Below are 12531 nucleotides of genomic sequence, written 5' to 3'. Positions count from 1 at the left end.
AACAGTTTTCCTCATAGAGTTTTGGACACTTGGAACAAACTGGACAATGGAATAGTATGCGCAAAAACCATTCATGAGTTTAAAAACAAACTAGACACTGCAAGATACAAAGGCGGGACATCACGAGCATAGCTCCCCTTCCCGCAAAATACAACTAGGTAAATACAACTAGGTAAATATGAGTATTGAGTTCCGAGTCTATGTGTGATCCATTAACTGGCGTGTTGTGAGACCACCATATTGTCTGTATGTATATTATTGTTACCCCTTCAATAATTAAATTTTCTATTAGTTTTTGTATGCTATGAGAGACTAATTTCACTTAAACAATAGTGTCCTTTTTATGTAAATGCTCATATTTCCATGCTTTTGTAAATAAGTGTGAGCCAGGATCATGTGTGTACCTGTTGATAAGGAATTAATCCCTGTGTGGATGAGAGCCATACTGCACTCAGTGGTCTCCTATCCTGTCTTCCAAAGGTATTCCTTCAAGATGCAAATATCCCTCTCCAAGCAGACAACACCAGCATTTATGTGTTTAATCACTGGTCTGTGAGAATTTTATATTTTATATGCATGTTATTCAGAAGTGGTCATCTCAATATGTCTAGTGAAAAAGTTGCTTCCTTTTTCCATAATAACACACTGGCAGCCTCAGCTATGGCTTATCCCACTATTACCCTATTACACCAGGACCCCTCATTTACAAAATTATTTGAGGAGGATTCTAATTATTCAGCATCTGCATTTATTCAACAATGTGTGGATCGTATCATCAACAGTAATGTCATTACAGGGTTGGAAAAGATTTTCTTTGATCTCAACTTGTTCCCAACTCACTAGCCTCTGAGATGATGTCAGCTTCATGCATCAACCCTAAAAATTTAAACTATGATTACACCACCTTCAAGGCAAATTTTCTTAAAGCGTTTGATGCAAACCTGATGTGATCATTTTCTCTAGTGCTACAGGTTAGCTGACATACTCTTTTCCTCTATGGGCACTGAAAGTTTTGTGCATGCTCAGGCTAGACCCAGTATAGTGACCTCTGAAGCATTAAATTCTTTGATACATTCACACTGGACAGAAAATAATTCCATCACTAGATAGACTCCAACTTGTTTTGGAGTAGTTATTCTACATTTTGTTCCTTGCTCCTTCTGAATGAAGGATTACTTCTTCTCTTAGTTATCAGACAGATGAGTCTTTCTAATATTTGCAACAAAACTTTCTAGTTTTCTAGGTTTATACATTTCTGATGTTTTAGAACTGTTGTCTGAGAAGCACATACAAAGAGATGTCAAGCAATTTTCTTCATTGATGTGTGAACTTCGTAGCCTGGTGGGAATCAAGATGAGCAAGTACATCTGAAGTGAGAATGTGGAGCAGAATTGTAACATACAAAACATGTTCAAAGGGTTGGATGGATAACACAGTTCTCTCTTACCATATGTGTACATAGAAATAACAATGACAGTTACTCACTTCAATGGTTGTAGTGTTGGAAGTCACAGTAATTTTGTAGAATTCTAACACTGCGCCACCATTTTATGTTGGAAGGGTAGAGTGGTTAATATTTTTTTCTGTATATTTCCAACATAAGCTTTTCAGCACTTTGGAGTAAAAACAATGTAACACAATTGTAAACCACACTCAAGACACATTCTCATAGAAGTACAATTTAGTTGCACATAAGTTAATTCACATATACACCCATAATCTATCTCTGACCCTTTCTTTCTGTCCCTCTCTCCTGTCTCTCCTATGATGAAGAAGATTCACTGAATTACCCATTTCTATATGTTCTTTTATTCTTTCTACTTCCTAACTGACTTTGTACCTTGTACTTTGTCACCAATGACTTTATTATAACATGATCTATGACAGTTTATTTCTGATTAGTTTATCTGATCTTTGTTGTACTTTATAATCCTATTCTAACTTCTGATCTTGGCATTCTAAGTTCTGCATCTTCCGTATTTGTATGTTACCACAGCTTATTGTTGTGTTGAGTGATTACCATAATGTGTTATCAGTCCTGATATGATTTGTTCTTTCACACATTTCTTATCTCTGGGACCCATATTTCTGAATGTGGGTTACTCTATTTTCCTACAATATAATACAATTCAATAAAATACCATATATCCACAAAACCTCCCACAGTGCCTTCCTATCCATCGTCATAAGCCTTTCCCAAATCCACAAAGGCTTAAAATATATCCTTACCATTTGCTAAACCTTTCTCACATATCTGTCTTGCCACAAAAATCTGATCCACAACCCACTTTATGCCTCACTAATTACTCCCTCTGTTCCTTTCCTAATCCTTTTAATCAAAAGCCATAAGCCTTCCCAACTACACTCAACAAAATAATCCCTCTGAATCTAATACACTCACATGAAACAAACACCAAAAAATGTAGACATTAAACAGCAATATACTATCCAACAGTAACATAACACACTCTCACACAGCAATAACCACAACAATAGTCAACTTACCCTCAAACAGACAAGCAAACACATTCATAAATCATTTGGATAAACAAGCCATCACATCCCTTACCCTGACAACCCTCATCTGACATAGAAAGACTTCCCCATAGACCTAGACTACACTCACTTCATAGACAGCCAGACGAAGCATATAATCCATAACCTCAACCACTCATTCACCTGTGGTCCTGACAACATAAGTAACATCCACCTAAAACACCTTTGACCACATGGCATATGTGTACTCATCAACATTGCAAACTACAGCTATTCGTGCAACACCATACTCAACATTTGAAAGCATGGGAAAATCATCATAATCCTCAAACACAACAAAGACCCAACAGTTCCAGCATCACACCACCTAATCACATTTCTCTGCATCCCCTCCAAAGTCATAGAATGCCTCATGCTACAACTCATGACACCACATATCCCCCTTGATAAATCACAGCACAGTTTTAGACTACTACACTCCACATATACTCCTTTGATAGATTTCACACAAAAAGTTTTAGACAGCATCATTCAGATAAGCCCCCCTCCTCCTCCATAATCTCACTATATTTTGGAATTAAGTGGGCCCTTTTACATTACTCATCTTCAAACTTAATTAACTCTTTAAAGTACTTTTTACTTATCACTGGCATCTGAAACTCAAACATTTGGTTGACAGGCCTATCAGATAACAAACCATTTCTTTACATATAAATTAAATTTTTTTACTGCTTTTTCAAACATAGCATGACAAAGCACTACTTTTTATTTTCAAAACTAGACCAGAATCAGATGTAGGCTTGCTATGCTCACTAGAATTATGAGCCATACACAACAGTCCACTGAATGAGTCAGATGATGTGCAACACCCATCTTATTGCAAACTGGTATAACATAAATGGGTTAATATCTTCACCTCTGTCTAGAGGTCAGGCTGGTGGCATTTGGTCTCCAGACTAGACCCAAGGCTTCTATTGGTTTTGTCTAAACTACCACCACTTTTTCTATATGGAAACCGACAACTGGAAACTACTCCCATCCTCTTCCTACTCCTCCTGCTATTACTAATATCAGCCAGTAACACAAGAACATTCCCTCTTATGCAACACTGACAAGAGTTCAATGTTTCTTCCTGGTGACATCTATGAGTGGACCTGAGGACTGTTGTTGACTACTGTGGGAGTGCAGGTTTCCATTTGGTGAAACTCTATGCAACACTCATACAGACTTTATATACCCCTGCCTCAAACCAAAATTTGTCTCAAACACCTCATTTTTGTTACTTTCTACTATTACACAAACTTCAAATCCTTTATAAAAGTTTTTCCCCACTTGTCAAATCTTCCCCTGCTCTATACATTCTCATGGTTTTCCCAAGTTTTTTACTACCATATATCTACTCTTAACATATGCCTTCTCCAAATCCACAAAACACTGGCACAATACATTTCCTCTCTGACAAATTTTCGCACTGGGATGTCTAAGTAAAAATCTACACAATCCCCTCATAACCCATACTAGATTCAAGGAAAATTGTATTCATATTTATACTTACAAGTTTGTCTTTTCGTGGCACTGTAATGATGGTGTTGATTCTCTTTAGGTACCATTCAGCTCGAATATTCCTTGAAATTCGGTAATCCTTCTTCATTAATATATACAGATGTTCTGCTTCCAAAACCTCTCCATCCTGACAAGATATTACAACATAATTATAAAATATTCATGGTAAATATGTATTAATAGGTTCTTTATAATATATTCATATTTCATTACATAGACAACATGTTCAAAGAAATTATACCTGTTTGAAGCACACACATGATATGCAATATCAAATTTCATGAGATAACATCAATCTATATACATATACACATATGCTGTGTCTTGCTGTATTACTTCTAACCCAGACAGAGGGCTGGGGGTCAGGGATGGCCCTTCATCCACAAGAAACTAAGATAATAGAGACAACAAATGGATGTTGACAGTGTGTGGGATGCATGAAAGGTGGGTCCATGCCTTGGCTGGCTACCTCCCTTATAAAGGAGAAGAGGCCTTTAGGTATAGATATAGACAAAACACACGCATACAAGGAAAGAATAAAAGCACTGGGTCTGCCAACTCTGAAAGATTGAAGAGAAAAAGGTGATATGATTATGGTATTCAGGTCACTAAAGAGGATATATTGCACTGACAGAGGTCTCCTGATTAAAGATGAGAGGGCTTTAAGAGGTCATAGAAGTAAGACCACTTGTCTAAAGGACATGAAGAAATACATTTTCCATATAGATGCGCAAGTACTTGGAATAGCTTAGGAAGCCCAAGCTCAAACAATACTCGAGTTCAAATCTAAATATGGTATTTGGAAACCAAGGAAATGGATTAAGTTGGTACTGAACATGAATTTGAGGGTAGGTATGATAAAAAATCAGAGAATAGGAGATGGGACTCAATGTGCATTCCTCCTTTCCTGCATATTACAATTAGGTACATACACACACACATATGTATAGTAGCGGTGGCAGCAGCAGCAGTTTCATTATCATAATTATCATTATTATTATCACTGTAGCAGGATCAGAGGAGGGATTGAGGAAGTTAGTGACAGAGTTTGGGAAGGTGTGTGAAAGAAGGAAATTGAAGATAAATGTGGGTAAAATTAAGGTAACGAAATGTACAATGGGAAAAAGTGGCAGCAGGCTGGAAGTGGGTATTAAGGGAGAGAGACTGGAGGAAGTGGATAGCTTTAGCTACTTGTATGCAAATGTGGCAGGAAAGGGAGGAGTGGAGGTGGAGGTAGAATGTAGATTGACAGAAGTGAATAAATGCCTTGGGGGATTAAAAAGTGTAATGAGAAATAGACATTTGGGAATGGATGCTAAGAGGAGATTGTATGAAGGAGTGATTGTGCCAACAGCACTGTATGGGTCAGAAACATGGAACATAAGAGAGGAAGAGAGAAGGAGTTTGAATGTGTTTGAGATGAGGTGCCTCAGAAGTATGACAGGGGTTACTAGGCTGGATAGAGTGAGAAATGAGGAGGTAAGGAGGAGAATGGAGGTGGAAAGGGAGTTGGGAGATAGGGTTGATGAAAGAGTATTGGGATGGTTTGGACACATGGAAAGAGTGAGTGAAGAAAGATTAGTAAAAGAGGTATGGTAGGCAGAGGTGGAAGGAGTGAACATGTGGGGGCGACCTAGGACGAGATGGATGGATGGGGTAAAAGGGACAATGGAAAAGAGGGGAATGTCTGTTGAGGAAGGACGGGAGAGGACAGAAGATGGGGTGCATGGAGAAAGGTTGTGTATGGATGATGCTGTAATGCATGAGGGGGAGTGGGTGGGGGGTTGGGGGTGAGGGAGTATGTATGAGAATTAAATTGACGCAGCCCGAAGGGATTTCTCCCCGTCTTCTCCTTTTCTTCATTAGGCAACAGAGAGGGGGGGTTGCCAATTTAATGAAGCAGCCTTGCTGTGGATGTGCTGTGTCTTGCAACACTGCTTCTAACCCACGGGAGTGGATAAGATGCAGGATGAATGGAGAATGGTTGTGTATGGATGATGCTATGATGCATGAGGGGGAGTGGGTGGGGGGGGTGAGGGAGTAAGTATGAGAATTAAACTGATGCAGCCCAAAGGGATTTCTCCCTGTCTTCTCCTTTTCTGCATGAAGCAACAGAGAAGGGGGTTGCCGATTTAATGAAGCAGTCTTGCTGTGGATGTGCTGTGTCTTTCAACACTGCTTCTGATCCAGGGAGTGGACAATATGCAGGGATGACCTGTCATCTAGGAGGTGCCAAGATAAGAGGGAGGGAAGAGGGTAGAGGGGAGTGGAGTATGTTGGGGATGGAATGAGTGGGAGTGGTTTTTATGCCTTTGTTTTTTGGCTACCTCCCTTGTAAGGGGGAAAAAGCCTTTGGTATATATATGTATATATCATCACTGAGGATGAGGAGGATGGATGAAATGGATGGATGGGGTGAAAGGGGCATTGAGCAAGTGGGGAATGTCTGTTGAGAAAGGAAGGGAGAAGGCAGAAGATAGGGGTGAGTAGAGAATGGTTGTGTATGAATGATATTGTAATGAATAGAAGGCAGTGGGTGGGGGTTGAGAGGGGTTAGGAAGTGGTTATGTGTGAATGATATTCTGATGCAGCCCAAATCTTAAATGTTTCTGCATGAGGGGATAGGGAGGGGGTGTTGCCGATTAAATGAAGCTGTCTTGCTGTGGATGTGCTGTGTCTTGCTTCATTGCTTCTGACCCTGGGTAATGGGCAAGATCCAGGGATGACCCATTGTCCATGAGAAGCCAAAATGAGAGGGAAGGAGGGGTGGTGGATGGAAGTGGAATGAGTGGGAATGAAATAGGTGAGAGTGGCATTATACCTTTTGACTTTGGCAACCTCCCAGGTAAGAGGGAAAGAGCCCTTAGTATATGCATGTATATACCATTATAATAACAATTCCTATTATTTTCATTATCAATATATCCCAAAGGCCCCTTCCCATTTATAAGGTATGGCTGATAGAGAAAATGAGAAATGGGACAGGACCTTTATGGAAGATTCACCGCAAACACAGACAATACACAATTTTTTCACTACTGTTGCAGCACAGAAAATACTAATCATCACCACCAGTGAAAATAACATTTTCCAAATCCCAATCAATACTTGACAGGGCATCCTAACCTATCCAAACTCAACCTACCTAACCCTAACACATTCAGAGGAGTACAAGAATCCTGGAAGGTTTTTTCTACAAACATATTTTCTTCCCCTATCCCTCCAGTGTGTCAATGTACTTTATTCTCCAATCAAAACAATGTAGAGATCCCTCCTCCCCTTTATTTCATCCAGATAAGTTCAGAAACACACATTCAATATGAAAAATAACAACTCAATATTGTCCTAAGCACTTACCATCATTATTTTCTTAATATGGTTTTTGTTTAGGTTAAGGTAGGTTATATAATATTGAGCACACTCATCCTTCATTTTAATGGACAAAAAGGAGGGAACATTGGTCTGATAATGCTGACTGTCTGCAGTTACTGACAATATGTCAGTAGTGGCTAACATCAACAACTACAAGAGGAATAATATAGTACTATATATTTAATCAAGCACACCATCCAACCTGATAATGTTTCCGGAGGCTGGTATTTGGTGGTTGTGGAGGAAGAGAAGAGAGTATCTGTGTGTGATACAGGTCTTTGGGTGTTGTTTTAATGTTTCTTGGTGTGTGTGGGTGTTCTGCTATGTAGTGTAGCGGGTGTGATGTGTTTGTGGTGGCTGCAGCAAGTGTTTGTGTGCCTCTCATGTCGAGGTGGTCCTTGACTTTGAGGACTTTTGTTTCATGGTGTAAATGGTCTGTAGGTGTTGTATTTGTGCAGCCTGTAATTGTTTTTAGGGCTTTGTTTTGTATGATTTGAAGGGTGTTGTGGTGTGTCTCACTGAGATTAGGAGCCCATACAGGACTCGCATAATTCATCACTGAGCGTATGCATTGTTTGTATATTGTTGTATTAGTTTCTTTGTTTTGTCCAAATGTTGTTCCAGTGATTGACTTAAGTGCGTTAAGTCTAGGTGTGCATTTGTTTTCAGCCTCCGGAAACATATTCATAATCATATCACTCACCGCTCCATTAACACACTGAAAGACAACACACTGCTGCATGCCAGACCCCCTGACATCCACCCTTCTGAATCCTCTCTCCCACAAAAGGACAGAGTCCACCTGGCTAGACTGCGGTGCGGCCACCACCCAGCGCTTCTAAGCTACCAGAAGAGGCTGGATGACCGCATTGTGAATAGCTGCCCAGGATGTAACACTTCACCCCATACCATACAACACATAATGGAAGACTGCATTATACACAATCATGCATGCAAACAACACAACATACACTCTATAAAGGATTTGTGGGAAAACCCAGTTTTGGCTGTGGCATTCTTTGGGGAGACGGGACTGCTCAGACAGACAGTCTAGGGAACGACAACAACAACAACAACCTGATAGTGTAAAATACCTGTGCACTATAAATATACACTATGAGAGAGTAAATTAAAAAAATTTAGATTAAAATCAGCTTGTGTTCAGTGCTGCCATAACTCCATCCATAGCACATGGGACTTGAGGGGTTATCACACATCCTACCTCTATTTAAATAACTAGAATATGACTTCCCTTATAGAAATCTACACTTCTCTAAGAACATTTCAACAGTATGTCTAACATTTGTATAGATTTACAATCTGGTGAAGCCTGTGGAAACCCAGTGTGTTAACCCCTTTACAAACTGTGTCAGCTGCAACAGATTTTATACGTTGCTTCCTATATCCATTAAATGGAAGTCTGGGTATTTTTTTTTTAAGTGCACACCTACATGGTATAGCATTAGAAGATTAAATATTAATTTTGTAAATTATAATACATCAATGTAATAAATATTTTTCTTAGCAGAAATCAATATAAAAAAACTTTGCTAAAACCTACACAGAAATGAATGAAGTCGTTTCGACTCCTTTAAACACCATCTTTGTTTCGAAAGATTTAGAGGTCGGAGACGATGACAAACCCTGACGACCTCAAGAATTACAGGTACCGCATTATTAAATGCAGGTTAGGTTAGGTAGGTAGGTAGGTAGGTAGGTAGGTAGTTAGGTAGGTAGGTAGGTAGGTAGGTAGGTAGGTAGGTAGGTAGGTCGGTCGGTAGGTAGGTTAGGTTAAGTTAGGTTGGTAGGTTAGATTAGATTAGATGAATTTATCATACTTTAATTTCTTAGGTCTCCACCTCTACCAAAACAAAGATGGAATCTCAAGCAGCCTAAGCAACTACATTACATTTCTTTGTTTATAGCTTTTAGCAACCTTTTCTTTTATTAATTTCTGCCAACAATAACTTAATTACATTGGTGTATTACAATTTACAAAATTATCATTTAGTTCTCTATTGCTGTAATGCATAGGTATGCATTTTTTTAAATTTACAGAGGTTTGTTGAAACAAGCCACAAGGGATGAGTGTATTGCTAAACATCTGTAATGACTGGGATTTGCAAATCACTGCCATAGGATAGATATTGAAAGTAATACAATACTGATCAAATGTCACATTGTAATTTGTTTACATAGTAACAAGGTCATCGATATTGACAACAGTCCTAATTTGTTTGTCATTTTGCTTTTATTTGCAATCATATACACAGTTATAAAATTGTGAGGATGTCATAATACAGCACATGACATTTGTCATTTATTTCCATTGATGATTGTGTTCCTCTTCATGCCATGACCATGCAGTCATTAACCCTTTAACTGCATTCTACATGGTTTGAGTAATTATCAGGCAATTCTACTTGGTTGTAGGAAATCCCCACTAAAGCAAAAGGATTAAACATAATAAACATTAAATACTAGTTCAAATTTTCTTCAATTATTATAATAAATTATTAAGGTTTTCCTTGCATCAATTCATTAATTTCGTTCTAGCTTACCCGGGGCAATTTTATTCAATTCAGCTGAGAGAACTTCCTTCACAGTGACAGGTTTAAATCTAACAGATATGAGACTTACAATATTGCATTTACACAATTTAAAACCAGACTCACACAAAAACAATATACGGGCAGATTTTTCTTTTGAAAATTATTAGATATACGCAATAAAGTTATAAACACATCTCTCACCTCATCATTTGAAGACGGAGTGATTTCTTCTTTACTTATTTCTACCATGATTTAAAGAACATAATCTTCAACACTAGTTTTCATGTTTCTTCAAGATCATTACGATACACCAATAGTTTAAACATTAGTGCGAATGTCAGAGGTACTCGCACAAAGTGTTTATCATCACTGCTGTGCTATCGTTCTCGAGTGATTCAGAAACCAGTCTTCCTACACCCATTATCAAACTTGTTGACAAACAGTAACTAACGACTTTATCATATTCAACTCTGGTCTCCATAGAGGCTACAAAGATTCACCATCAAACGCATTTTTATATTAAATATGTGTAAATATCTAGGAGATACGAGCGAATCTTATAACTGATTATTATTATTATTACGGATAAATGTTTAATTGACGCATTTATATTACGTTTTTTTTTGGCAGAAGATTTAAGCGAAAAAGGAATCGGGTGGGTAGTGTCCAAATTGTACTTTATTTTCATTTACAGAATCGTCTGCATCAATGGAGGGGAGGTGAGGGAGAGTAATCGACATTGCTGCCCCTAACGGATGCACGACAAAATGAAGGCAACAAAAACACACATTTAATTGTTTTGTTTACATCGAATTTCATGGGTCTTTCTTGTACGAATATCATGTAAAGTTTGTGGACGCTAGGAAGGAAAATTAGTTATTTTGAACGTATGTGTATTATACGGGAAGGGGAGCTATGCTCGTAGTAACCCGTCTTTGTATCTTGCAACATCTAGTTTGTTCTTAAATTTTTGCATGGTGTTTGCACAAACTATTGTTTCGTCCATTTTGTTCCAGACATCCACCACCCTATGTGGATTTTTTCAGATCTCTTCTATAACTATCCTTTTTGATGTTCTTTTTATGTCCTCTTGTTTTTCTTTTATCCCACTTCAATAAGTCTACTCTGTCAAGGATTTCCATGCCTCTCATGATTCTGTAAATAGCTGATAGATCGCCTCTTTCTCTTCTTTGTTCCAGGGTTGGTAGTTCCAGTTTAGACAATCTTTGCTCGTATGTCAATTTCGAAAGTGTTTGAGCCATCTTTGTCGTTGCTTTTTGGATTCTTTCTATTTTTCTTATATTCTTTCTTTTTGTACTGTGTGTGTGTGTGTGTGATTCACCATGGTCTTGGATCATGTGTTGGACTCGTGATCAACAGCTATTACCCTCCCTGAAGAGAACTCATATGTGACCGATCTATGGGTAATCCTGTGACCTTGCACGCATACACACGCCCAGCTCACCACCCACGAGAGTTGGAGTAACGATCTGCAGCGCAGCGATACTGAAATTATTTTGTAACCCTGGGCGGGATTCGAACCAGAACCGCCGTGCTGGCAGCAAGTCGTGTGTGTGTGTGTGTTTACCTAGTTGTGTTTTACGGTACGAGAACTATGCCCGCAGTGAACCGTTTTCGTATCTCTCCACATGTTTATTCTTAAAATCGTGTATAGTTCTGGCATTCACTGCTTCTCCGTTCAGTTTGTTCCAGACATCAATCACTGTGTGGGAAGCTATTTTTTCAGGTCTCTTCTGTAACTGTCTTTCTTTAGTTTCTTTTCGTGTCCTCTTGTTTCTCTTCTGTCCCACTTTGATAAGTCGTCTTTATCGATAATTTCCATCCCTTGCATAATTCTGAAAATGGTCAACAAATCGCTTCTTTCTCTTCTCTGTTCTAGTGTTGACAGATGTAATTTCTCCAATCTTTGTTCGTATGTCAGACTTGACAGTGTAGGTACCATTTTTGTAGCTGCTCTTTGGATTCTTTCTAATTTTCTTATGTTCTTCTTTGTGGTAGGAGCCCACAGTGTTCCAGCATATTCTAGTTTAGATCTTATCAGTGTAACGGCTATTTTATTACCATCTCCTCATCTATGTAGTCGAAGGCCACTTTCATTGATCTCAATAAGTTATAAGTCTCTCCGAATAATTTATTGACATGTTTATCAGGTGTCAAGTCACTTGAGATAATTACTCCTAGGTTCCTTTCCGAATCGACTTTTTTGACTTGTTTCCAATTTTATAATGACCCGTGTGTGTGTGTGTGTGTGTGTGTGTGTGTGTGTGTTTACCTAGTTGTATTTTACGGCAGGTTCAGCTATGCTCGTGGTGTCCCGGCTTCATATCTCATTTTATCTAGACTGTTTTTAAATTCGTGTATTGTTATTGCACACACCACTTTCTCATCTAACTTGTTCCAAACGTCTATTACCTTGTGGGGAAAGCTGTTCTTTTTAAAGTCTCTTCTATAACTGTCTCTTGATTTTCTTTCCGTGTCCTCTTGTATTTTTAACATCCCATTTTATCAGATCCTCTCTATCAATAGT

At 38.5% G+C, this 12531-nt stretch overlaps 1 protein-coding gene across 9 annotated transcripts in view; it reads right to left on the bottom strand.

Annotated features, from left to right (window-relative positions):
• Nucleotides 1-10436, bottom strand: part of LOC143033961 (KICSTOR complex protein SZT2-like) — a 278573-nt gene extending 268137 nt beyond the window's left edge. For 5 of the 9 annotated variants that reach the window (XM_076199683.1, XM_076199687.1, XM_076199686.1 and 2 more), the window contains exons 1-2: nt 10185-10436; nt 4052-4186 (exon numbers count right to left, since the gene is read on the bottom strand). In XM_076199683.1, coding sequence (XP_076055798.1) covers nt 4052-4186; nt 10185-10232 — 183 coding nt within the window. In that variant the 5' untranslated portion in view covers nt 10233-10436. The remainder of the gene's footprint in view (nt 1-4051; nt 4187-10184) is intronic. The other 4 variants (XM_076199688.1, XM_076199692.1, XM_076199685.1 and 1 more) reach the window with 1 other exon arrangement.
• Nucleotides 10437-12531: the final 2095 nt, after the last annotated feature.

The sequence above is a fragment of the Oratosquilla oratoria genome, chromosome 16 (assembly GCF_046742065.1).
Source record: "Oratosquilla oratoria isolate Oo_2021 chromosome 16, ASM4674206v1, whole genome shotgun sequence".
Taxonomy (NCBI): Eukaryota; Metazoa; Arthropoda; class Malacostraca; order Stomatopoda; family Squillidae; genus Oratosquilla; species Oratosquilla oratoria.
Note: the sequence above shows the minus strand (reverse complement) of the source record. Positions and strands in the feature narration are given on the sequence as shown.